The 27,622-nt window shown below is 39.0% G+C and overlaps 1 protein-coding gene and 1 pseudogene across 4 annotated transcripts in view; both read right to left on the bottom strand.

Moving 5' to 3' along the window:
* CRPPA (CDP-L-ribitol pyrophosphorylase A) overlaps positions 1–27,622 on the bottom strand; it is a 304,902-nt gene that overhangs the window by 191,994 nt on the left and 85,286 nt on the right. For all 4 annotated transcript variants that reach the window (XR_015723963.1, XR_015723962.1, XM_087861004.1 and 1 more), the window contains exons 4-5: positions 9,098–9,202; positions 2,166–2,211 (exon numbers count right to left, since the gene is read on the bottom strand). Coding sequence is in view for 2 of the 4 variants with exons in the window: in XM_087861004.1 (XP_087717130.1) it covers positions 2,166–2,211; positions 9,098–9,202 (151 nt within the window). In the remaining 2 variants the exon portion in view is untranslated. The remainder of the gene's footprint in view (positions 1–2,165; positions 2,212–9,097; positions 9,203–27,622) is intronic.
* Positions 24,418–27,011, bottom strand: LOC148110399 (Y-box-binding protein 1 pseudogene; annotated as a pseudogene).

Here is a 27,622-nt window from a genome sequence, read left to right as displayed (position 1 = left end):
TGGAGGGAAGGAGGGAGGGAGGGAGGGAGGGAAGAGTGTTTCTGGCATCTAGTGAATTGGACAGCTATATACAGAAGAATGAAACTCTACCATTCTCTTACACCATACACAAAGATAAACTCTAAAGGGATGAAACACCTCAATGTGAGACAGGAATCCATCAAAATCCTAAAAGAGAACACAGGCAGTAACCTCTTCGACATCAGCCACAGCAACTTCTTTCAAGACATGTCTCCAAATGTAAGGGAAACAAAAGCAAAAATGAACTTTTGGTACTTCATCAAGATAAAAAGCTTCTGCACAGCAAAGGAAACAGTCAACAAAACAAAGAGGCAGCCCACGGAATGGGAAAAGATATTTGCAAATGGTATTACAGATAAAGGGCTGGTATCCAAGATCTATAAAGAACTTCTCAAACTCAACACTCAAAAAACAAATAACCCAGTCAACAAATGGGCAGAAGACATGAGCAGACACTAATCCAAAGAAGACATATGAATGGTTAACAGACACATGAAAAAATGTTCAACATCATTAGCCATCAGGTAAATTCAAATCAAAACCACAATGAGATACCAACTTACACCCGTTAGAATGACACAAATGAACAAAACAGGAAACAACAATTGTTGGCAGGGGTGTGGAGAAAGGGGAACCCTCTTATACTGTTAGTGGGAATGCAAGTTGGTACAGTCACTCTGGACAACAGTATGGAGGTTCCTCAAGATGTTAAAATAGAGCTACCTTATGACCCCGCAATTGCACAACTAGGTATTTACCCCAAAGACACAGATGTAGTGAAAAGAAGGGGCATGTGCACCCCAATGTTCATAGCAGCAATGTTCACAATAGCCAAACTGTGGAAGGAGCCGAGATGCCCTTCAGCAGACGAATGGATAAAGAAGATGTGGTCCATATATACAACGGAATATTACTCAGCCATCAGAAAGGATGAATACCCACCATTTGCATCGACATGGATGGAACTGGAGGGGATTACACTAAGTGAAATAAGTCAAGCAGAGAAAAACAATTATCATATGGTTTCGCTCATATGTGGAACATAAGAAATAGCATGGAGGACATTAAGAGAAGGAAGGGAAAAATGAAGGGGCAGAAAACATAGGGGGAGACAAACAATGAGAGACTATGGACTCCAGGAAACAAACTGAGGGTTTCAGAGGGGACGGGGTGGGGGTGGGTTAGCCTGGTGATGAGTATTGAGGAGGGCACGTACTCCAAGGAGCACTGGGTATTAATGCAAACAATGAATCATGGAACACTACATCAAAAACTAATGAGGTACTGTATGGTGACTAACATAACATAATAAAAAAATAATAAATAAAAATAATAAATGAAAAGAAAATGAAAAATCTAAAGAGCATTTTGAAAAAAAAAATACAGGCCAGGCACACTGCTCAATAACCTACAATGGACAAAACAGTCTCTGCAATGAAGAATTACCTGGATTAAAATACAAAGGGTGCTTAGGTTCAGAAGCCCTGATTGAAATGATGGAGGCTGCAAAGGTAGGAAATCAATGTCCCCGTGCATCATCATTTCATTCCTAGTTCAGTGTTAAGCACAACGACAAATATTTTTTGATTACTACGTAAACTATCTGTGTGTAGCTGTGAGGCCTAGAGATGGAAAACAATGATAAAGGGGTTATTACACATGCAGTATCTGAATAACAAAACAAAATTGCAATCATTGTCAAAACTGAAAAGGAATTTAACACATCATCTAGTCTTATTTCTATATTTGGGGTAAAAATACCTTCATGCGAAAGATGCTATATCACATACTGATATGGCAGTGTTATGAGGGGGAGGGGGACAACAAGGCCTCTTAGTAAAAATAAGTATCTTAAATTTATTAAAATCAGTTTTTTACTTCTAATAGTATCAATATCCCATACTTTTCATAAATTAAGCATTTCCTTTATAAAAATTAAAACCAATATGACATAACTAATAAGTGATATTTCACAAGCAGGAAACACAAAATGTAATTATTTTCAAAAAAAACAAATCACAGACCTCTGTGGCCTACAGGAATTTCTACTTCTGAGAATTCTAGAATTTAAAATGTCATGAGAAATTCTGAACTGGCTTACATTTTTGAAACACAGGAACTGACAGTCATAAGGCCAAACATACCCTTAATAATCGATTCAGCTGCATACAGATCTCGTTTGTAGGTCACCTAAAGGACAAACAAACCTCATTAGACTTAACAGAGCAGGAAGGAATGTGAGAGCAATAAAATTATGCCCCAAAGGAAACGATTTATTTTGGAGAACCTATAAACACACAGTACTGACAATTTCTAAATTATAACAACATTTGCAAGTTCAGAAAAATACATTCTATTTCTGCAAATTGCTGAATATTGGTTTTCGAATCTTTAAATTGAGGTATTATGTGGCAGTGGTTATCAGAATCTTATTAATATAAGTAAAGGATTATTTCAAAGATAATGTGGTAGTGTTTAAATAAAAGTACTAGCACTACTGTTTATTACTGTTTAATAGTAAAGTTTTATGTTGTAAGGAAGAAAAAGTATAATAAAAATCACTAAATCACATTTTTAGTTGAAATATTTCTCAGTTTAAGTCACATCAAGAGGGAGTTCCTTCTGAATTAAAGGAAGTAGGTATCTTTATGTAGATATGGTTCATCTTTCAAGTTTTTTATTAATACATGGATCTGACAGAGACTAGAGGGTACTTTCATGTATTTAAGAACAATCATTATCTTTCATGAAGATCATACATACTCCTTCTAATTGTAACCTACCATAGACCTAGGGCAGATACTTCCCAGAACATATTCCATGAGCTCAGTACAGAATATGTCAGGTTTTTGGCAACACAGAATTAGTTCTTGTGTCAGAAATGAAAAACCTAGAAGATAATGCACTCTATTAATACGTACTATAAGTTTAGGAGTTGATTCATCATTCAAGTGCCAAGATGATTATGAGGAAAGTGGTCTAAAAACCCACTATGGAAAGTACTTACTAAGTGAGTATGTTTCTGTGCCTATAATTCATATACTTTTTTTTTTCCTTCAGATTATCTCTTAACTAATCTTATACAAAAACTTTTTTCGGCTCAGGTTGCTCAGGGCACTTCTACCCAAAATAGATTCCCCTGCTATGCCTTTATCCTGGCTGGGAAATACTCGTGCAAAACATTACCCTACAACCCACGATTCAAGTAGTAGCTAACATGTAAGATAGATAGAAAATTGGGGCACCTGGGTAACTCAGTGAAGCGTCTGACTCTTGGTTTCAGCTGAGGTCCTGACACCACAGTCATGATATCAAGCCACCCCCATACCCGCATCAGGCTCTGCCCTCAGCACAGAGTCTGATTGAGACTCTCTCTGGCTCTCTCTCTCTCTCTCTCTCTCTCTCCCTCTCTTTCCCCCTCTGACCCTCCCCTCCCCGTGCTCTAATAACTAAATTTTTAAAAAGTTAGAAAATTGCTTTAGCCTTCAACTAAACTATTGAAGTCACTTATGACATTGTTATATTATTGACAAAACAAGCACATGCCAACCAAAACTAGTACTATAGTTACTGATTCACAATGTAATTCCAGTGTCTGGATAGAAAATAGAAAACAGGCATTTAAAGGTCCATGCTATGTATTTTACCAAATTAAACAATATACTGATCGCATTCATTCATTCAACAAATATTTACCAAATAACTAGGTCCTGCTCTAAGTTTTGGGGATAGAGCAATGAAAAGAATAAACAAAATTCCTTAATCTGTAGAAACAGTATTTTGGTAGAAAAATTCCATCAGGTAAGTTTTCTTCTGTTTCTTTTCGAAAACCCAAAGTTAACTAGATCACTGAAATCAGGCTTCAATATTTGTAATTCAAATGAGAAAACAGTGTTTTTCTTTAATAATTTTCTGCTGTATAGGTAAACTCAGAACTGAAATAGGAAGAGGCCTAATTACCATTACTCATTTTATATTCCTTCTGGCTTTGAGGAATAAAACTGCATTCAAAATCACAACGGAAGAACTGTGAAAGTACCTTCTACATTTATTTTCCCCAAAGGTATCTTAATGATGAATTTTTTTAAGTTAAAGAAAACCTGGTCTCAAATCCTAAACTCCCTTTTCTAGCATTCCTGCAAGACTTATCTGTTTTACGTTGTGATTCATCTTAGTTAAGATACATATTTGTAACACCTAAAGGTCCTTTCTCCACTATTATTAAATCATTAACTGTATAAACAGGAAAGACTCCTAAATGTCCTTTTGTCTACTTTTTCTTGTAGGCTGTGGATACCTACCCTACATAGATTATAGCTTTTTTATTGTTTACTAATATCTTCTACATAAAGCCTATTTAATACTTCAACTCCACTTCTCACCAAACATAGATTTAACAAAAATGAAGTAGAAAATGTTTCTCAAGACTGGTAAAGTACTGTGTTTAAAAATAGCTTTATTTTTTTCCTAATTGAAACAGTTAACGTACTTCAAAGGGAACAGTACTGGAAAATGTTGCAATTCTGAACTGATGAGTTACACTTTGTCAAACTTTTACAGTAATATGGGTTGCCCTTTCCTTATTTGCTGTAATTTTCAAAAGTTTATTAAATCAGTTTTGAAGTTGATTTCCTTCTGTCAGTATGATCTGTAGTTTTCCTTGGACTTTGCACAATACATTATGAAAATTAGTTACTTAAAAAAAAAATCAACCCTTTAGTGATGGAAGACAACCCTCAATCCTCTGATTGACTTATTCACAGTGCTCAGCAGAGGCTCAGGAGCCACTCAAGGCCAGTGCTCAGGGCCCCACAGCTGCCCCTCACCTAGTTAAGCTCAATTTTTGTCCTTCTTTGTGTGTTTATGCAATAATTCATCTGAGTCAAGTGTGTAACTAAAAAAAAAAGAATACTCAATATAGGAGAAACCTGAAACTCAGAGCCAGAGTCAGTTTTCTGACTCCACGGCCAGGCCCCCCTCAGCTGCCTCAAGGTGGGTTCCAGAGGAAATTATCACACCCACCTGTGTCACTCTGTGTTAACGATATAGTAACTTAGACTTTTCAGAGCCTCACGTAAGCCTCATCTTACACGAATCAGACAACACTTAGTCTCCATCTTTCCTATCTTTTAACCTGTAAGAAAATGAGTATGTAGCTCCAATAATTATAAGTCAGAAAATCCTAAATTTTAAAAAATATAGTATGTTTATTAGATACAGATTTAGATTTGGGGAAGTATCTGTTTTATTTATTTCCATTTCATAAATTAGGTCTGTCTAGAAAACATTTCTTTCCTCTAGACTGGATGACTAGATGATAATCTCTTAAAAGAAAAAATGTTACCACACTGTATTTTTGAGATTTAAAAGAAGTGAGACTATTTTTTTTTAAGATCTTATTTGTCAGAGAGAGAGAGAGAGAGCATGAGCATGCACAAGCAGGGGGAGCAGCAGGCAGAGGAGAAGCAGGCTCCCCGCTGAGCAAGGAGTCCAATGTGGGACTCTTTCCCAGGACCCTGGGATCATGACCTGAGCCAAAGGCAGACACTTAACTGACTGAGCCACCCAGGCGTTTTCATTTTTAAACAAAGATGCCATAATACTTGGATCTTAAAAAAAAAAAAAGAAAAAAGAAAAAAGAAAGGTCCCCATCGAAAGGATTCCTGAAGTCAGTTATTTCAATAATATGTGATGACTCAAATACTTCAGAAACTCCTCCTAAACAAGTATTTTCAGACAATAAACACAGTTTAATTTCTTCAATACCTGGTTATAAATCTTTTATGCCCCAAGGATAGTTGTAACATTTAGAAACAAAAAGTCTGTTCAATTAGTTCTGTATACTGTGGAAAGTGAGCAAGTATTTAAGTATATTGGGACAAAAATATGGTACAATTATAAATTAAAGGAATAGAAGTTTTTATGTCCAGTGGATGAAATTTTGTCAAACAAGTGTGTTCACTAAGGTCTGGCAAGGCACCACCCCTCAGGGAAAGCTGAAGTCCCAGAAATCAGTCCTGTTCTCTTCTGTGATTGGCTAGTCTTTGTACATGGAGAGTGGGGGATGTCCTCTACCCTGCATGGTGATTTAAAACAATTAATGCTTCCTCCAGGCCCCAAAAGAGCCACTGCAAGAGGTGTGACATAACTCTGAACATTTAATTCTTGCATTTACTTCTACAAAAGAGTATGTAAAACACAAAATAACCCTCCCGGGATTTCTGGTAGCAGTTCAAATAGTCCCACACGTAGGCATGAGACATTTCTAGTCATTCCTCACACCACTGTGGGGACAAACTTCCTGACTTCTGAGGGCTAAGGGAAGGTATCCTGGATCCGTGTTTCAGAATCCTCCCTTGCCTTACTTTTTATGGTAGTAAAATGCCTCCTGAAATGCTTTTTCACCGTTTCAAGATTTATGAATCATGAGCCACGTAGCTGGCTCAGCCACCTGAGTTCAGTACTGGTTTTAGCCTCATTATACTAAATTTTTTTTCAGATTCCAATTTTTTAAAATGGTAGCACTTTTGGTGTTAGTATAGACTTAGAACACTAATCTCTAAGTGTAGACTCCATTGCTTTGGTTTTAACAGAAATTGAATAACTCTTATCCTTACAAAATGCCAAGACCACAAAATTAAATGAGAAGCGTACACTGAAGACAATTCATACAGTGTCCTGAAGAAGCTAAAGAGGACTACCCCAAAAGCTAGGAAAGTATGGGAGAGAAGGAAAAAGGGGGTGGGGGAAGATGCTGCGAGACAGGAGACAGAAAGAAGAAACAGGGACCCTACAACTGCAGTACTTGCACTCAAAATTATTTCACCTCAATTATCAGAAAAAAATATAGTACCTAAAAAAAAACCACCTAACTGCCATTCGAAAGACCTTTTTGCCCAATCCATTGCACTGTGTGCCCTTTTAGAATCCAAGATCCCATTATTCAAACATTGTAAAGGATGGGGCTTTTCCCACCCCATCCCTCCCAGTTTGGAAAGTGATACTAGAATGATGGTCCTTCGGGGGCCCAAGTGTGTGAAATGTTTATTAATTTCCTAGGGTTCCTGTAACAAAGTACCATAAATTGGGTGGCTACCAGTTTATTCTCTCACACTACTGGAGGCTAGAAGTCCCAAATCCAGGTGTCAGCAGGGCCATGCCCCCTCTGAAGGCTTTAATATATTAAAGAACCCTTCCTGGCCTCTTCCTACTTTACTGTGCTTGCCAGCCATCGTTGGCTTTCCTTTGCTTCTAGATGCAGCACCGTAGTCCCTACCTCCATCGTCACTGGCATTCTCCCTTTCTCTCTCCCCCTCCTTCTATTTGTAGAACTCAGGGCCTACTCTATGCCAGCATGACCTCAACTGAACTTTATCAGATCTATAAAGACACTCTTTAAATAAGGCCTCATTCCCAAGTGCCAATGTTAGAACTTGAATATCCCTTCTTAGGGGACACAGTTCAACCCACAACAGCATGATGAAATGACTCACCATGATGAGAGGAGGAGAAGCCCTGGGAAAGCCAATCCCTGCCTTAGTGCAGACAGTCGGTGCCCATGAAAGGGAAGCAGAGCACCAAGACGTGAGAACTAATGCTGTGTCACACACACAAAAAAAATCTAAAACAAAATTGAAATAAATTTGTGAGGAACAAGTGGAAAATTTCAAGAGCGATGTGTTACTTTCCTCTCATCTGCACATCTCAGGGGGCTTGACAAATTTCAAAAAGGCTCTGTACACCCACAGAAATAGATCACCACACACCCTAAGACATCAAAACTGAGGCCAGAGAGTAGTAATTGAACATGTGAGTAGCAATAAAACTTGTCTGCGAGTTTCCACTTCCCTTTGCCGTTGCCTACAAATTAAGTCCAGCCCACAGTCAAAGGGGTTGTACAGAGATGTGAGTCAGGATATGTAACAAAACATCTAATTGGTAAACAACGTAGTCCTCACAATATGTTTCCTACCATCAGAGCCATAGACAGAAAAGGATACAAAAAATAAATAAAATGTTTGTCTGCTGGGTTGAAGACATTTGGATACCCTTAACAATAATACTACACGAATTTTCTCCACCGGCAATAATCCAGACATACCAGTATTTTGTACTTTCAGAATATTTTAAGTATATTGAGACAATCTTAGCATACAGCAAGGCCCATCGCGATACTGTACAAAATACCTAATGAACTTACAGGGCTTTCTGTTTTGTTTTTAAGTCAATGAGAAAATATGCTTTTGGATTCATATCACCTTAGTTAGGATGAATCTTTCCTAATCAGATTTAGGTGGATGCTTTATAAAGATTTCATCCCATATTTCAAAAGCAGCAATACTTCAAAAAATAAAACTACCCTACCTTCTTTCAGGATATACTGTTCAATTCAACACATTTCTACCTTCAGAACAAAGGAAAGCCACACTGTAAAACACTCCAGCCTCCGCAGGAAGCTTTCACGTGTTAGTGCTACACTCACTTCATTCCCTCGAAAACAAAGAAGTCTGTACCTAGGAATCAAACCTTACCATATTCAAGAGTCTAACTCCTCACTGAGGCTGCCAAGTGGGTCCAGTCACTCATCCCACTAAGTCATAACTACAGCAGATATTTCTTGAACCCCGTTAAGTTAGAGCTACCACCCCCCAGGGCCTGGAAGGAAACGTTGTTACTGTGGAAAGCTGAGTTGCAGCCTCAAACCAATGGAGTTCAAGGAAACGGAATATAAGAATATATACAGAGAGAGAAGAAAAAAAATTCAATAAAACCATCTTATTAGCTAAAATGGAATTTGTTTGAATAAATTATCTCAAAGTGAATTTTCTGCAAACAAAGAAATACAAATGATACACACTTTGATGCTCAGGAAACCCAGTGAAACTCTCAGTACTTTAATGTATACATACATGCATACCTTTATATCTCAAAATACTGTTTTAGTATGAAGCCAAGCATTTCTATACTACTTGTCCATTTTCTTAAGCACCTCTAAAGTGTTTATACTTGTAGAATGTGTCTTAGGAATGACATATAAACACAGTCAAGACCCAGAGCAAAATGGCAACTTCCTTACCTTCCAGAGGTCAGGAGATCCCTCCACAAGTTTGGCATTAATGTGACCATATTTTAGAGCCAACTGCAAACACTCAGTTCCAAATTCCAAGTCAGAGTCACTACACTGGGTAGGAAAAAAAAAAGTTTCAATATATTGTTATGTAAAACTTTATTTCATAATCAATATATAAAAGGAAGGGCCTAGAGAACTCACAAACTCTTCGATTAGCTACTTTTCCTATGGAACAGGAAGTTCATCAAGTTCCATAATAATTGTCCCTACTCCCTAAATGTCAAAAGATATACGAAGTAGGTAAGTTGCATCCTTAAGTTTTGAACTTCCTCAATAGTTTCAGGGGTCAAATAAATAGAATACTTTTTTTGATTATTACCTTTCCAAATATGTTTCTAAAATGCCTTAAAGTATGGCCGAAATTTCTTTATCAAGATTTTATCTAGGGGTCAGAAAAAGATGGCGGAGAGGTAGGGGACCTTTTTTCAGCTGGTCCCCTGAATCGAGCTGGGTATCTACCAGATCATCCTGAACATCCACGAAATCAGCGAGAGGTAGGAAGATACAACTGGATCTCTACAAACAAACATCTCCAGTGCTGAGTACGGAGGTAAGAAGCGGGGAGCTGAGAATCCGCGCACAGATATCGGAAGATAAAAGGAAGGGGGAGGGAGCTGCCATGCTCCAGCGCCGGGAAGCAGTAGCCACCTGCACTGTGGAGCAGGCCGGACTCACGGACCAGCACCGCGAGAGCACACTGAGACCGTGAGCCTGGGAACGAGCACGTGACCAAACAGAAAACCGGAGCTGCAGAGCGCTCATTGGAACCGGACTGAAACCGGGAGCTTGGGAGCGCATGCGCGACCAGACTGAAAAACCGGAGCTCTGAAGTGCTTACTGGAACCGGACTGAAACCAGGAGCTCGGGAGCATGCGCGAGACCAGACTGAAAACCCAAGCTCTGGAGTGTACCCTCGAACTAGACTGAAACTGGGAGCGTGTGCTGGGAACTGGGGGCCACTGGCGGTGTTAGAAGCACAAAGGACAGAGACGTGCTGGGCCTGGGAGTGAGGACTGCAAGGGTGGCTGTGGGGCACACAACCCGGGATGCTGCAGGGTTTCTGGCAGCACCGACAGAAACAGAGTTAAAGTGGCCAGGAGAGCTCAGTGGAGTGCAGTCTGCGATCTCTCTGTTCTGAGACAGAGGCTAGGATACGGCCACTGTTGCTCTGACTCTCAGAAGAATCACAAAAAAACAGGGAAAGCCGCCATAGAACAAAAGCCTGGAAATACCAGTTCACATTGTGCCCATCCCCACCCCCCTTCACAGGGGACAGGGCAACTAAACCCAAACAGGGTTGCCTGAGTATCAGCATGGCAGGCCCCTACCCCCAGAAGGCAGGCTGAAAAATCAAGAAGCCCACATCCCTAAGGTCCCTATAAAACAAGTGCACATTGCTTGGGTCCCGGTCAATAATCTGAGCTCTGTACATCCCAGCAACCTCTCCTCATCAGAATGACAAGGAGGAGAAATCCACCCCTCCACAAAGAAAAGATAGAGTCTGTGGCCTCTGCCACAGAACTGATGGATATGGATATAACCAAATTGTCAGAAATGGAGTTCAGAGTAACAATGGTCAAGATGATGTGTAGGCTTGAAAAAAAAATATGAACGAAAATATTAACGAGAATATAGAATCTCTAAGAGCAGAAATGAGAGCGAATCTGGCAGAAATTTAAAATGCTATGAATCAAATGCAGTCTAATTTAGATGCTCTGATGGCCACGGTAAATGGGGCAGAAGAACGAATTAGTGAATTGGAAGATGGGATGGTAGAAGAGAAGGAAAAAACGGAAACATGGCTCAAAAAAATCCAATCTCAATAAAGTAGATTATGGGAAATTACTGACTCAATGAAACGTTCCAATGTCATAATCATTGGCATCCCTGAGGCAGTGGAGAAAGAGAGGTCTAGAAGAGATATTTGAACAAATTGTAGCTGAGAACTTCCCTAATCTGGCAAAGGAAACAAGCATTCATGTCCAAGAGGCAGAAAGGACCCCTCCTAAGGTCAATGAGAACAGATCTACACCACATTAAATCATAGCTCAATTTGCAAACATTAGATCCAAGGACACAATCTTGAAAGTGGCCAGGGGGAAGAGAATCTTCACGTACAGAGGGAGCAACATCAGAATGACGTCAGACTTATCTACAGAAACCTGGCAAACCAGGAAAGGTTGGCAAGACTAACTGAGAAGAACATGCAGCCAAGGATCCTTTATCCAGCAAGGCTGTCATTCAGAATTGATGGAGAGACAAGCACCTTCCAAGACTGGCAGAAACTGAAAGAATATGTGCCCACCAAGCCAGCCCTACAAGAAATATTAAGGGAGGGGGCGCCTGGGTGGCACAGCGGTTAAGCATCTGCCTTCAGCTCAGGACGTGATCCCGGCATTATGGGATCGAGCCCCACATCAGGCTCTTCCGCTATGACACTCCTTCTTCCTCTCCCACTCCCCCTGCTTGTGTTCCCTCTCTTGCTGGCTGTCTCTATCTCTGTCGAATAAATAAAATCTTTAAAAAAAAAAAAAAGAAATATTAAGGGAGGGTTCTAGAAAAGTAAAAAGACCCCAAGAGTGATACAGAATTTTACAGTCAATAGAAACAAAGACTTCACAGGAAACGCGACATCAGTAAAATCATATCTCTCAATAATCACTCTCAATGTGAATGGCCTAAATGCTCCCATAATGCCACAGGGTTGCAGACTGGATAAAAAGACATGACCCATCCATTTGCTGTCTACAAGAGACTCATTTTGAACCTAAAAATACATCCAGACTGAAAATGAAGGGATGGAAAACCATCTTTCATGCCAATGGACCTCAAAAGAAAGCTTGGGTAGCAATTCTTATATCAGACAGATTAGATTTTAAACTAAAGACTGTAGTTAGAGATACAGAAGGACACTATATTATTCTTAAAGGATGTATCCAACAAGTGGATATGACAATTATAAATATCTATGCCCCCAACAGGGGAGCAGCTAGATACACAAGCCAACTCTTAACCAGAATAAAGAGACATATAGATAATAATACATTAATAGTAGGGGACCTCAACACTCCAGTCGAAGCAATAGACAGACCACCTAAGCAGAAAATCAACAAAAAAACAAGAGCTTTGAATGACATACCGGACCTCATAGATATATACAGAACACTACACCCCAGAACAACAGAATACTCATTCTTTTCGAATGCACATGGAACTTTCTCCAGAATAGACCATATACTGGGTCACAAAACAGGTCTCAACCAATACCAAAAGACTGAGATTGTTCCCTGCATATTCTCAGACCACAATGCTTTGAAACTGGAACTCAATCATAAGCAAAAATTTGGAAGAAACTCAAACACTTGGAAACTAAGAACAATCCTGCTCAAGAATGATTGGGTAAACCAGGAAATTAAAAATCTGTTTAAACAATTTTTAGAGACCAATGAGAATGAAAACACATTGGACCAAAACCTACGGGACACTGCAAAGGCAGTCCTAAGGGGAAAATACATAGCCATCCAAGCCTCATTCAAAAGAATAGAAAAATCTAAAATGCAGTTTTTATATTCTCACCTCAAGAAGCTGAAGCTAGAACAGAAGAACAGGCCTAACCCACGTGTGAGAACGCAGTTGATCAAGATTAGAGCAGAGATCAATGAGTTAGAAACCAGGAGCACAGTAGAGCAGATCAATAGAACTAGAAGCTGGTTCTTTGAAAGAATAAATAAGATCGAAAAGCCACTGGCCAGACTTATTCAAAAGAATAGAGAAAGGACCCAAATTAATAAAACTATGAGTGAAAGGGGAGAGATCACAACCAACACCAATGAAATTGGAAGGATCATTAGAAACTTTTATCAACAGCTTTATGTCAATAAATTAAACAACCTGGAAGAAATGGATGCCTTCCTGTAAACCTATAAACTACCAAGACTGAAACAGGAAGAAATTGATTATTTAAACAGACTGATTAATTATGAAGAGATTGAAGCAGTGATCAAAAACCTCCCCAAAAACAAGAGTCCAGGGCCTGACGGATTCCCAGGAGAATTCTACCAAACATTCAAAGAAGAAATAATACCTATTCTCCTGAAGCTGTTTCCAAAAAAAAGAAACAGAAGAAAAATTCCCAAACTCATTCTATGAGGCCAGTATTACCCTGATCCCCAAACCAGGCAAAGACCCCATCAAAAAGAAGAATTACAGACCGATTTCCCTGATGAATATGGATGCCATAATTCTCAATAAGATCCTAGCTAATAGGATCCAACAGTACATTAAAAGGATTATCCATCAAGACCAAGTGGGATTCATACCTGGGTTGCAATCGTGGTTCAACATTCACAAAACGATCAGTGTGATAGATCATATCAACAAGAAAAGAGTCAAGAACCATATGATCCTCTCAATTGATGCAGAGAAAGCATTTGACAAAATACAGCATCCTTTCCTGATCAAAACACTTCAGAGTGTAGGGATAGAGGGTACATTCCTCAATTTCATAAAAACCATCTATGAAAAGCCTACAGCAAATATCATTCTCAATGGGGAAAAGCTGGAAGCCTTTCCCTTAAGATCAGGAACACGACAAGAATGCCTACTCTCGCCATTATTATTCAACATAGTACTAGAAGTCCTTGCAACAGCAATCAGAAAACAAAAAGGGATAAAAGGTATCCAAATTGGCAAAGAAGAAGTCAAACTCTCTTCGCAGATGACATGATACTTTATATAGAAAACCCAAAAGACTCCACCCCCTAAACTACTAGAACTTATAGAGCAATTCAGTAATGTGGCGGGATACAAAATCAATGCTCAGAAATCAGTTGCATTTCTATACACGAACAATGAGACTGAAGAAAGAGAAATTAGGGAATCCATTCCATTTACAATAGCACCATAAATCATATGTTATCTCAGAATTAACTTAACCAGAGACGTAAAGGATCTATATTCCAGAAACTACAAATCACTCTTGAAAGACATTGAAGAAGACACAAGAAGTTGGAAAAATATTCCATGCTCATGGATCGGAAGAATTAACATAGTTAAAATGTCTATGCTACCCAGAGCAATCTACACTTTCAATGCCATCCCAATCAAAATACCAATGACATTTTTCAAAGAACTGGAACAAACAGCCCTTAAATTTGTGTGGAACCAGAAAGGGCCCGAATCGCCAAGGAATTGTTGAAAAGGAAAAACAAAGCTGGGGGCATCACATTGCCAGATTTCAAGCTACACTACAAAGCTGTGATCACAAAGACAGCATGGTACTGGCATAAGAACAGACACATAGACCAATGGAACAGAATAGAGAACCCAGAAATGGACCCTCGGCTCTTTGGGCAACTAATCTTTGACAAAGCAGGAAAAAACATCCAGTGGAAAAAAGACAATCTCTTCAATAAATGGTGCTGGGAAAATTGGACAGCTACATGCAAAAGAATGAAACTTGACCACTCTCTCACACCATACACAAAGATAAACTCCAAATGGATGAAAGACCTCGATGTGAGACAGGAATCCATCAAAATCATAGAGGAGAACAGTAACCTCGTTGACATCGGCCACAGCAACTTTTTTCATGACACATCTCCAAAGGCAAGAGAAACAAAAGAAAAAATGAACTTGTGGGACTTCATCAAGATAAAAAGCTTCTGCACAGCCAAGGAAACAGTCTAAAAAACTAAGAGGCAGCCCACAGAATGGGAGAAGATATTTGAAAATGACACTACAGATAAAAGACTGGTATCCAAGATCTACAAAGAACTTCTCAAACTCAATACACGAGAAACAAATAAATCAAAAAATGGGCAGAAGATATGAACAGACACTTTTCCAATGAAGACATACAAATGGCTAACAGACACATGAAAAAATGTTCAAGATCATTAGCCATCAGGGAAATTCAAATCAAAACCACACTGAGATACCACCTTACACCAATTAAAATAGCAAAAATTGATGAGAAACAACAGATGTTGGAGAGGATGTGGAGAAAGGGGATCCCTCTTACACTGCTGGTGGGAATGCAAGTTGGTGCAGGCACTCTGGAAAATAGTATGGAGGCTCCACAAAAAGTTAAAAATAGAGCTACCCTATGAACCAGCCAAGTTGGTGCAGGCACTCTGGAAAACTGTACGGAGGTTCCACAAAAAGTTAAAAATAGAGCTACCCTATGAACCAGCCATTGAACCAGTATTTACCCCAACGATATGAATGTAGTGAAGAGAAGGGCCATATGCACTCCAATGTTCATAGCAGCATTGTCCACAATAGCTAATACATGAATGGAGCCGATATACCCTTCAACAGATGACTGGATAAAGAAGATGTGGTCCATATACACAATGGAATATTACTCAGCCATCAGAAAGAACAATTACCCAACATTTGCAGCAACATGGATGGGACTGGAGGAGATTATGCTAAGTGAAAGAAGTCAAGCAGAAAAAGACAATTATCATATGGTTTCACTCATTTATGGAACATAAGAAATAGGAGGAAGATTGGTAGGAGAAGGAAGGGAAGAATGAAGGGGGGGGGTAAACAGAAGGGGGAACGAACCACGAGAGACTATGGACTCTGGGAAACAAACTGAGGGCTTCAGAGGGGAGAGGGGTGGGGGACTGGGACAGGCCAGAGATGGGTATTAAGGAAGGCACATATTGCATGGAGCACTGGGTGTTATACGCAAATAATGAATCATGGAACACTACATCAAAAACTAAGAATGTACTGTATGGTGACTAACATAATAAAAAATTATTATTAAAAGAAAAATCTCCTTAAGAAAAGAAGAAAATATCCCCATTTGATTGATGAAGAAGCTGAGAAGCAAAGGATTTTATTTTTTTTTAAGAATAAAATAGCATTTTCCTTTTATTTTTTTTTTATTTATTTTTTTTAATGATTTTTTATTATATTATGTTAGTCACCATACAGTACATCCCCGGTTTCCAATGTAAGGCTCGATGATTCATTAGTTGTGTATAACACCCAGTGCACCATGCAATACGTGCCCTCCTTACTACCCATCACCGGTCTATCCCATTCCCCCACCCCCCTCCCCTCTGAAGTCCTCAGTTTGTTTCTCATAGTCCATAGTCTCTCATGTTTCATTCCCCCTTCTGATTACCCCCCCTTTCTTTATCCCTTTCTTCCCCTACCGATCATCCTAGTTCTTATGTTCCATAGATGAGAGAAATCATGATAGTTGTCTTTCTCTGCTTGACTTATTTCACTTAGCATTATCTCCTCCAGTGCTGTCCATGTTGTAGCAAATGTTGAGAACTCGCTCTTTCTGATAGCTGAGTAATATTCCATCGTATATATGGACCACAACTTCTTAATCCAGTCATCTGTTGAAGGGCATCTCGGCTCCTTCCACAATTTAGCTATTGTGGACATGAGAAGCAAAGGATTTTAAAGATTGAATGTCAGGTGTCTTGTCTTCCAAACACAGGAGTCTTTGGTAAAGGAGACAAAGTTCCCCCATGCATTCTTAGTTTGTCAAGATGTTGCCTTGTAATAAAAATTGTAAAATTAAAAAAAAAGATTTTATCTAACAAATATATGTATCCATTGAACTCCAACGCCTATACTATATTTATAGTAAGATATTTCCAAGTCACTGCTTTTGTTCATTTTAATATTTTACATGTCAATACATCATGTCTTAAAAATTTATATTTTGATTCTGAATATGAAAACAGTTCAGTATTCCATTATTAGACAAAAATGGAAAGGCCTGGGGCACGTGGGTGACTCAGTCAGTTTAGCATCCCGCTCTTGGTTTTGGCTCACGTCATAATCTCAGGGTCATGAAATCGAGCCCCACATTGGGCTCCATACTCAGCTGGGAGTCAGCTTGAGATTCTCTCCCTGTGGCCCTCTCCCCGCTTGTGTGCATTCTCTCTCTCTCTCTCAAATAAATAACCAAAAAAAAAAAAAAAAAGGAAAGGCCTCTCATAGACTGAATAAAGTACAAGAAACATTTTTTAAGCATTTTAAGCAAAACCATTAAAATGACCAGTATAATTCAGCTGAACAATACTGTGTGCTGATCACGTCCAAGCTTTATATTAAGGAGCAGCATTTAAAGATAAATGAGATGTGTATTAGGTACCCAAGGAAGTCAAATTTTTTTTTCTATCTTTTTTTTTCAAGATTTTATTTATTCGAAAGAGAGAGATCACAAGCACTGGGGATGGGCAGAGGGAGAAGTAGACTCTGCTGAGCAGGGAGCCCAATGCAAAGCTCAGCTCGATCCCAGGACCCTGAGATCACGACCTGAGCCAAAGGCAGTCACTTAACTGACTGAGCCACCCAGGTGCCCCAAGGACTCAAATCTTAAAGAGGAAGCTGATCTATAACAAATATTTTGGAAAGACTATGATAAATGCAACACTAGAAGAATATCTACAAGTAGACCAGGAGATAAAATATTTAATTCTGTGTGAAGGCACTGGAGAGAAATTTCAAAGGAAATTATCTCTGATCTCATTCTAAAGCCTGAATAAAACTGGAAAGAGGTATACCTTTAGGGCAAAAGGTGGCATACAAACATAGAAGTTTTAGACATCTGACAGATTTATGTTTTAGAACAAACATACCCAAGTAAGGAAGACTGCAGGAAGGCCACAAATATCAGTATGCCATTTAGCACCTATTGCCAGGGCAGCTTCGCTGTACTAGAGTTTCCAAAAATTCTAACTTCAACGGTTTGTTAAGGTAATGGAGAAGAAAATAGAACCACCAAATGTACATAGTCTCAAATTGACCAGAATGGTATCTCAGCATAAATCTTCTATTCTGATACACTACTTAACATCACATATTTCTTAGTGTAATTTTTAAAAAAGTATTATCAACATGAGTTATATTTAAGTAAGACAAATGCTAAGCCTCTTCTTTGCACTTCCAACATCTGTACAGACTCGTTTAGCAGTATGTGAGATCTACATACAGTCAACAGAATGCTCTCTTTAACACATGGTCAACTCCCAACGATGACCAGCGATAACCCTCTTCCTGACTCTTTTCAGAGGCAAGATACTGAACACATTTGTGGAAAGCCTTAAAAGTGCTCACAAAATACATGTTGAGAGGAGACCACAGGACAGGTATTTCCTCCTGTGTTAGGTGGTGAAAAGAGAATTACTTGATGCTCTACTCCTGCCAGTCACATGTTGTACCAGCCAAGATGGCAGCAGCCCACAAACTGTATGAAGTCTTTAGGATACCAGTCACTAGAATCAATGGGAAACACAGAAAGTTCTGGGTCAGGGATATATGAAATACATTCCAAAAACCGAGGCTGAGCAATCTTGGCAGAAAGAGTAGCCTGAATTTGTCATTCATCGTATAGACTACTATTACAACTATTTAGGGGGGGGTTTGGTAATTTCTACAATAAAAATTTTATTTTTGCAGTAAGGTCAAAAAAATACATGCTTAATAACCTACTAAATTCTGAATTTCTACCTTTCTCAGTAACACTGATGATGACTACTACTTTTGTGTAAGAGATGGAAAACTGGAAAAAGTAATGTTCCTTCCTGAAGAAAAATCATATAAACTACAAAACCCTAACTTTTTCTTGAACCCACCATAGGTGAGGTCACAAGATGACCAAGTAGCCTTAAATCTAAGAAAAGGCATGCCTCCCCCAAGGACAGAGAGGATGCCATCACCAGCTCACCTACGATACAGCACAAGAACAAGAGATAGCAGATGCCATACAAGCAGGTAAGAAGGAATAAATAGAGAATTTCAACACATTGCTAAGTACTGAGTGAAGGTAACTACGAGAATACAGAACCTCCGCAAGTCACATACTCAATAGGAGTGTTTACACCCTTACAGGCTTCCCTTCAGTAACCTATGACTACGGGCTAATGAATAGCATATTACTATTTGAAGGAGACTGTGACTACATGTACATTCTACACTCAAGGCATACACTAAATGTTCTTAAGTTAAAAATAAATCGGTAAGATAGAATCATTAAAAAATGAGAAATTAACACAGAGGCAGGCAGACATAGAGAAAAACAGAACATATGGAACAAATAGGAAACAACTAGGACAACAGATTTTATATCAGGAAAGTTAATCAGTGTGTAATTGCTGAAAATTTTTATCTTTATCATGGCAATCAGCATGGGGATCATAATAATATCACAGATAACATAACATCCACATACTGATGCTAAGAGCCCCCTGCCCCCTTAAACTTGAAGCCCAAAAGAACGCCAAGCAATAATCCTCCCAGGCAGAAGCTCTAAGGATACTTTTGTCAGAGATCCCCAAATACAGTCCATATCAAAGTCAAAGTCAAAAAGCTCCACCTACACAACCCACCAACTCCAATCAGTCTCCAACACATAAACAAGACCAGAAAACCCAGATTTAACTGAAACCCAAGACTAACATGAAATGTAAGGTCAAAAAGGCAAAAAATAAAATCTTTTGGAGGAACTCCGCAGTTAAAAAAAGACTTCAGCATGATAAATGAGAAAGTGTTTACACTCATAAAATAGGATGTTAATTAAAAGGGTGGAAAATACAGAAAAAAAAAAAAAAAAACAGTGACCACAAAGCCCAATGTGTTAGAAAGAAAGAAAGAAAGAAAAGAAAGAAAAAGAAAAACTAGAAAAAAAGAAAAAGAGTAGGAGAAAGAACCAAGTATTTAAAAAAAATAAATAATTGGGGCGCCTGGGTGGCACAGCGGTTAAAAGTCTGCCTTCGGCTCAGGGCGTGATCCCGGCGTTATGGGATCGAGACCCACATCAGGCTCTTCCGCTATGAGCCTGCTTCTTTCTCTCCCACTCCCCCTGCTTGTGTTCCCTCTCTCACTGGCTGTTTCTATCTCTGTCAAATAAATAAATAAAATCTTTCAAAAAATAAAATAAAATAAAAAAATAATTAAGAACATGAGTTTCCAAATTAAAAAGTCTCAAAGAATGTAGAAGCTAATGGATGATAATACACCAAACCCAATTAACAGCAACAACAAAAGGTCTCCTAAAAAGCAGGAACCCAAATTGGTTGAGACATAATAGCAATAATGAAAATTAGAAAAACAATGGAACATTTTCTCCATAATTTTGAAAATAATCATCATCAATATAAAACTAGACTTCAAGAAAACTTATTTTATCACCTGAGGATAGAATATGGATTTCTACGAACACTGAAGATCTCAACAAAATTTTAGTTCCTATGCACTATTTTCATTCCAAGCTTCATAGGCTTTGCTTTTTAGAGCAGTTCTAGGTTCCCAGCAAAGTTGAACAGGAAGTCCAGGTGTTTCCCACATGTCCCCTACCCCCACATACTCTTAGCTTCCCCCACTACCAAAGCTCTACACCAGAGTGGTACATTTGTTAAAATCAGTGACCCTACACCAACACATCATCATCACCCCAAGTCCACAGTTTACACTAGGATTCCCTCAGTGTTTCTACATTTTATGAGTTGGCACAAATGTATAACAATGTACATCCATCATTTTGGTCTCCTAAAGAGTACTTTCACCACATTTAAAATTCTCTGCACTCCTCAGACTGGCTTTTTTCCCCCCACATAATGACATGCATTTCAATTTCCTCTATGTCTTTCACGTCTTCATAGGTCATTTTTTGCCCCAGATAACATTCCATTTGCTGGATGTACCAGTTTATGTATATACATTCACCTACTGAGGAACATCTTGGTTGCTTTCTGGTTTTGGCAATTATGAAAAAAGCTGGTATAAACACTCACATGTAGATTTTTGTGTAAACGTAAGATTTCAATTCATTTGAGTAAATACGAAGTACAATTACTGGATCATATGGTAGGAATATGTTTAGTTTTATAAGAAAACTGTCAAATGGTCTTCCCAAGTGAATGTGTTGTCTTGCACTCTCACTAGCAATGAATGAGAATTCCTGTTACTCCATATTCTCACAAGCATTAGGTGATGGCATTCTAAATTTTGGCCATTTGGATAGATGAGTAGTCAAAGCTCATTGCTTTAATTTGCATTTACATAACAACATGGGGGTGTGGAGCAACCATACTTATTTGCCATCTGTATATCTTCTTTGGTGAGCTACCAATTGAGGTTTTTTACCCTCTTATTGAGTTTTTCTTTTTCTTGTTGAGTTTTGATAGTTTTAATATGTTTTGGATAAAACTACTTTATCACATGTGTCTTTTATAGGTATATTCTCTCCCCGCTTGGCTTGGCTTGTCATTTGTTTTTTAGGGTGACCTTGGCAGAACACGAGTTTTTAATTTTAATGAAGTCCAGCTTATCAATTCTTTTGTAGATCGTGCCTTTGGCATTTAATCTAGAAAGGTATCACCATACCCAAGGTCAACTAAGTTTTATCCTCTCTCCTAGGAGTTTTCTAGTTTTTTCCTTTACACTCAGGTCTATAATCCCTTCAGAATTTTTGTAAAAGATATAAGTTTGTGTATTCTTCCACCTACTAGACAGTCCTGATTACTGTAGCTTTCCAGTAAGTCATGAACTTGAGTAGTGTCAGTCCTCCAACTTTATCCTTCAATACTGCGCTGGCTGTTCTGCATCTTTTGCCTCTCCATATAAGCTCTAAAATCAGTTTACATCTACACAAAACTTGCTGGGTTTTTCACTGGGATTGTTTTGAGTCTATAGACCACATTGAAAGAAATGACATCTGGGTAGTATTAAGTCCTCCTATTCATGAACACGGAATAGATATCAATTTATTCAGTTCTTTAATTTTGCTTAGAGTTTTGTAGTTTTCCTCCTATGGATCTAATATATACTTGGGCAGATTTTTAAGTATTTTATTTGTGGGGCACTAAATGCAAATGATGCATTTAATTTCAAGTTTCACCTGTTCGTTGCTATTACATAAGAAAGTGATACACTGTTGTTCATTAACCTTGAATTACACAACTTTACTACAATAGCTTATTTCCAGTTTAATTCTTAGTGATTTTCTTCAAAGACAATTATGTCATCTGCAAAGAACGTTTTATTTTGCCTTTCCCAGAGTACTTATTTCCTTTTCTTATTAAGAATTCTAGTACAATGTTAAAAAGGAATCATGAGAGTTCGTTTTTGCCTCGTTGCTGATCTCAGTGGAAAAGCTTCGAGTTTATCATTAAGTATGGTGTTAGCAGGGGTGCCCGGGTGGCTCAGTTTGTTGAGCATCTGACTCGACTTCAGCTCAGCTCATGATCTCGGATTTGGGCCCCGCATTGGGCTCCCCACTCAGCAGGAAGTCTACTTGTCTCCCTCTCTCACCCCACTCGCGTGCCCACTCTCTCTAAAATAAATCTTTAAAAAAGAAAAAAGTATGATGTTGGCTGTAGGTTTTTTGTACCTAATCTTTATCAAATTGAGGAAGTGCTCCCTCTATTCTAGTTTGCTAATATTTTACTATGAATAGCTGCTTGATTTTGTCAAATACTTTTCTTGCATATATTGTAATATTTTTTTTCTTCCTCAGCCTGCAGATGTGATGTACCGTAGCTGATTTTTTATAGATGAACTAGCTTTGAATACCTGGGATAAAGCTCACTGGGCTGAAGTCTTTAATTCTTTACATGCATTCTTCAATTCTACTTGCTGATGTTTTGTTGAGGATTTTTACATTTATGTTCATGACAATGGGCTGTTTTCTTATCATGTCTTTATCCACTTATACTATTAGGCTGGCATCAGAATGAGTTAGCAATCCCTCCTTCTGCTTCCATCTTCTATGAGAGAATATAGAGAATTGAAATAATTTCTTCTTTAAACATCTGTTCGATTTTACAAGTGAGTGCATCTGGATTTCAGGCTATTTTAGGAAATTGATTCTATTTCTTTCATAGACATAAGCCTACTCAGTTTGTCTATTCTCATGTGAACTGGTGGATTGTTTCTTTCACGTCATCATTCCATTTCATCTAGGGTATCGACTTTGAGGACAGGGTTGTTCATATTATTCCTATTTCTATCAGTTCTATGAAGATGTCTCCTATTTCCCGTCTGGGTTAGTAATTTGAGTATGCTCTTCTTTGTGTGGTGTAGTTACTCTACTAATTTTTTCAAAAAGTCAGCTTTTTGGTTTGATTGTTTTCTTAGTTTTCCATTTCATTCATCCCTGCTCTAGTTTTTACCATCTTTCTCTGCTTACTCTGGAATATATTTGCTGTTTTCCTAATTCCCGAGTATGCAGTTTTAGATTTTCAGTTGGATGTTGCTTCTTTTCTACCATGTACATTCAACACCATGTATTTCCCTTTAAGGACTGCTTCTGCTGTATTTAAAAATAAGTGTTTTCATTTGTGTTTAGTTCAAAATATTTTAAATTTCACTTGTGTCTGTGAGGACAGCAGTTTGCCCTGTGGCCTCACTTCTGATGGCTCTAAAAAAGAATTGCTGATTTTTCAATTTGCTCAACTTGTCAGTTGTTTTTAGAAAGGAGTGACAGTTTCTAAGCTCTTTACAGGCATAGGAAAGCAGAAGTTTTCCCCATGCACTCTTTCTCAGGCCATGGTGCTCCATAAAATTGGAGAGTATAATGGGTCAACTGAAGACCTAGGATATAGAAAGCAGGATATCCTAACACAGTAGTGAAGCAGAGTCTCAAGATGATTGCTATGCACAAGGCAGAATGAGAAACCAAGTAAGAGAAGGCCCTGTGCCTCCTCAGGAAGGGGCCTACAAATGGAAAGAAATGCGCAGACGTAGTTTAATAATGAAGAGAATCTCTTTGGAAGGTCTCAGGACAAACTGCCTCTAAGAAGGAAGACCAAGGGACAGAGTTGACACACAGGCTTTCTTTTTACCCTTACTACATGTACACTGTCCTTGTGTATCATACTGAAAAAAATCATGTAACATTTATACAGTATAATGTTATATGAAACGTGAGTATTCCCAAGAAACAGATGTTTCTGAGTTAAGGATTTTGTTTCAAAACACATATATTTCGGGGTGCCTGGGTGGCTCAGTCATTAAGCATCTGCCTTCGGCTACCAGGGTCCTGGGATCAAGCCCTGCATCAGGCTCCCTGCTCAGTGGGAAGCCTGCTTCTCCCTCTCCCACTCCCCCTGCCTGTGTTCCCTTCTCCTCTCTGTGTCTCTGTCAAATAAATAAAATCTTTAAAACAAAACAAAAAACAATATATTTCATACTTTCAACAAACCAATCTAATATTCTGATAATTAAGTTACAGAACATTTAAAAATCTAAACACTGAATTTGAAAATAACAGTTTATGTGTATTACTCTATTACAAAACATGAACTCTGGCATCATAGTAAATAAAAGGTATTTTCAATTTCTTTTAACAATTTGAAGAAATTTGCAAACTGTATATTAAAATGTATAACAATTCCTTAAATGGGTTTGCTGAATTGATGGAAGTATATGTATACTCTCATGAATGTGAGCCCTATTGCCAAGTGTTCAAGAGCATGGACAGTGAGGTCAACTGGAGTCAGTTGGATCCCAGCTATGATCTTTCCACATGACAAGTTGTGGAGAAGGTATTTAAGTCATCTGTTCCTGTTTGTTCCATTTTAAGAAATGGAGAATGAGAATTATTAAAAGGAACAGACACGTGAGGTGTCTGGTTTAGTGTCTAGTTTATGGCCATTCCTTGATAAAGGCTGGATACTGGTTATGAATTTAGATAACTATACAAATCGGGATTTAACACGTAGCCAGAAGCTTTTTGATAACATCTAATGTTTATGTAAAGTTCTATTTCTTCTGTACCAATATTGGAGTAGCTCTGACCATGTGTACTGATCTTTTCCTTCTGCTTTCCTTTACACCAGTTTCCATCAAGAAAAATGAGAACAAATAGGATTGTAATTGGAAGAATAAAGATACAAAAAAAAAGTGTTTAACTATTATGAATTCTCATATGTGACCATCAGAGTAATGGATTTTCTCTGCCCATTTTAAAGTACTCTGTAAATCACACATAGTTGAAGCTTTCTGTTACTTATATATTCCTTTACTGTTTTTTTCCAGTGTGTAGTAGTAAAGTTTTATGACTAATGCCAAAGTAATAGCTGTCCCACATTTTTCAGTCTTTCTTCATGGATCTTCACCCCATAGTTACCCTCCTCCTCTACCCTTTCTACTATACCATTCTGCTATGCTGCAGTACACTCCAACTTATGACCTAACAGGTTCTTCACCTCCTACATCTGAAGATACACTAATTGCTTGACATCATTCTCAAGCGGTACCTACTGCCTTTCCCAACCACCTACTGACAGGGCTTGAAGTCAGAGTCAGCATTCCATATCCCCACTGTTCTTCCATGAAAAAGTCCTATCCTTCCAGAATTTATGCCATCTGGCAAAATCTTCTAGTCTTCATAGTACTATCATCTCTCACTACTTCACAGGCTCTGCAGTTTTATGCACATGGATCAGACTTCCTTTTTATTCTAACTATTGACATTACACTGGCTGAATTCCAAGTTTATACACAAAAACTTTCAGATCCTCTAGAAGCTTCCTTGACCTTTTATCTTCACCTGAACTACTTACTATAATCAATCCTAGAAACTTGGGGTTTTTGACGATTATTGAAAAACTAACAGATGCTTGTCGTTTATTGACTTAAAAATTTAAAACAAAGGCTACCATCTTTTATTACAAATTAAAAATGAGGTTCTTAAAAATCCTAACTTGACCAGATATGAAACTATTTAAAAACCTTTATAAAGAGGTATTGAGAAAAACGAGGCATTTTTTTCTCTTTAAACACCTTTATCATTACAAAAAAGAGACATCTCTAGGTAAAAATAATAAAAATCCCACGCTGTAGAGATAATACAGATAGTTCCATATATCTGGTCAATGGGCAAAAAGCAAGGACTTAAGGTCTTCAGCTCTGGTCTTTTGTTTATTTCTCATTACTGGAATTTCGTCTTCATTCCTTCGTGTTGGATGACTAACCTGATGATGGTAGAGATGGTAAAAGCCTGCATTTACTCAGCCCGGCCCTGCTCAGCCTCAGGACCTTATTCTCAGCTGCTGATGGGTTGCGTTTGTCTCTTTGCCATCTCGTGGTTTAGGGTTTTCTGGGCCTCTGCATCGTAACTGAAGTTGCAGCAGTATGGACACTGAGGTGGCTGCTCACCACGGGTCTCACCTCCTTGATTTTCCTTACGTTCTTCGTTGCTATCCTCTCCAGGTTGTTTGGTGAGAAGCCCCCTGTGGAATCTTGGTCTATAACCCCGATACACATTCTGTCTCAGTGGTCAATCTTGTTCTCCCGCACCCTGGTTGTGAGCACCTTCCATCACTTCTCCCTGCTCAACAGGGCCGGAATACAGAGGCGTGGGCACCCATAGGGTCTCCGCCGGTAGTAGGGTGATAGAACCTGCACTGTGGGAGGCCCCCGCGTTCGGGAGCATTCTCCTATCCCTCGTTCTGCCCCCGGCTTTCACTCTTCTGGTAATTCCGCTGGTAACTGTGTGGCCGACCACTGCCACATGGAGAGAGTCTCTAACGGTTCCAGTCTGCTGCATACTTTCTGCCTTGCACCGGAGCTCCACCAGAGCCTGTCCCATTTGCTGCCTCTGCACCGTTTTCTGCTTCACCATTATCCAACTCCACCGTCTCTCCATCTCCTACCCTGCGAAGGTACTTCCCAGGTTCTTCTTGATGGCAGTTTGGTGCACAAACACATCTTCCTTGGTGTCCTTCCTGATGAAACTGTATCTGTTCCTTACACCGAACCATTTTACTGTTTCCCAAACCTTCATTGGGATCACTTTGTTGTCCCTGCTGCCAGACGCCGGCACTCTCCGCACCACAGCCCGAGCTGCCAGCCTTCCTGTGGGCAGTGCTGACCAGGGGCGTCAACAGCAGCTGGTGGGTCCCCGCCTCGCTGCCCAAGGTCACAGTGACAGTGACCTGGCCAGCTGCTGGGAGGCTGCGGCTCCTCCCAGGGTGTGAGGGTAACTAGCCTGGAATTTGCTCTCTGCTCCCCCTACCGATTCAACCCTGCAAACTTGCTTTTATTTTGTTCCTTTTCCCTTACCTGCTCCTTTATTTCAATTGTTTTTGTTTTTTCTTTTGTAATTCAAGTAGGGCAGACACAAAATGTTACATTAGTTTCAAGTACACGACAGTGATTTGACAGATCTATACATTATGCTCTGCTCATCACAAGCGGAGCTACCATCTGTCCCCACAGGACACTATTCCAATACCACTGATTATATTCCCTATGCTGTACCTTTCATCCTAGTGACTTACACATTGTGTAACTAGAAGCCTGTGCCTCCCATTCCCCCTCATCCATTTTGCCAGTCCCCCATACCTATCCACCTCTATCTTTGGTTCTTCTGACATTTTTAATTTCTACAACACAAATCTCTGATCAGAACCTCAATCTATCATTTCTCTTACTCTCTTTGCACATTAAACTTGCCCTTTTAACTCACTGAGGCATCCAACACCA

Source organism: Ursus americanus, chromosome 3 (assembly GCF_024610735.1).
Source record: "Ursus americanus isolate L20-20 chromosome 3, mUrsAme1.1.p, whole genome shotgun sequence".
NCBI classification, from domain to species: Eukaryota; Metazoa; Chordata; class Mammalia; order Carnivora; family Ursidae; genus Ursus; species Ursus americanus.
Note: the sequence above shows the minus strand (reverse complement) of the source record. Positions and strands in the feature narration are given on the sequence as shown.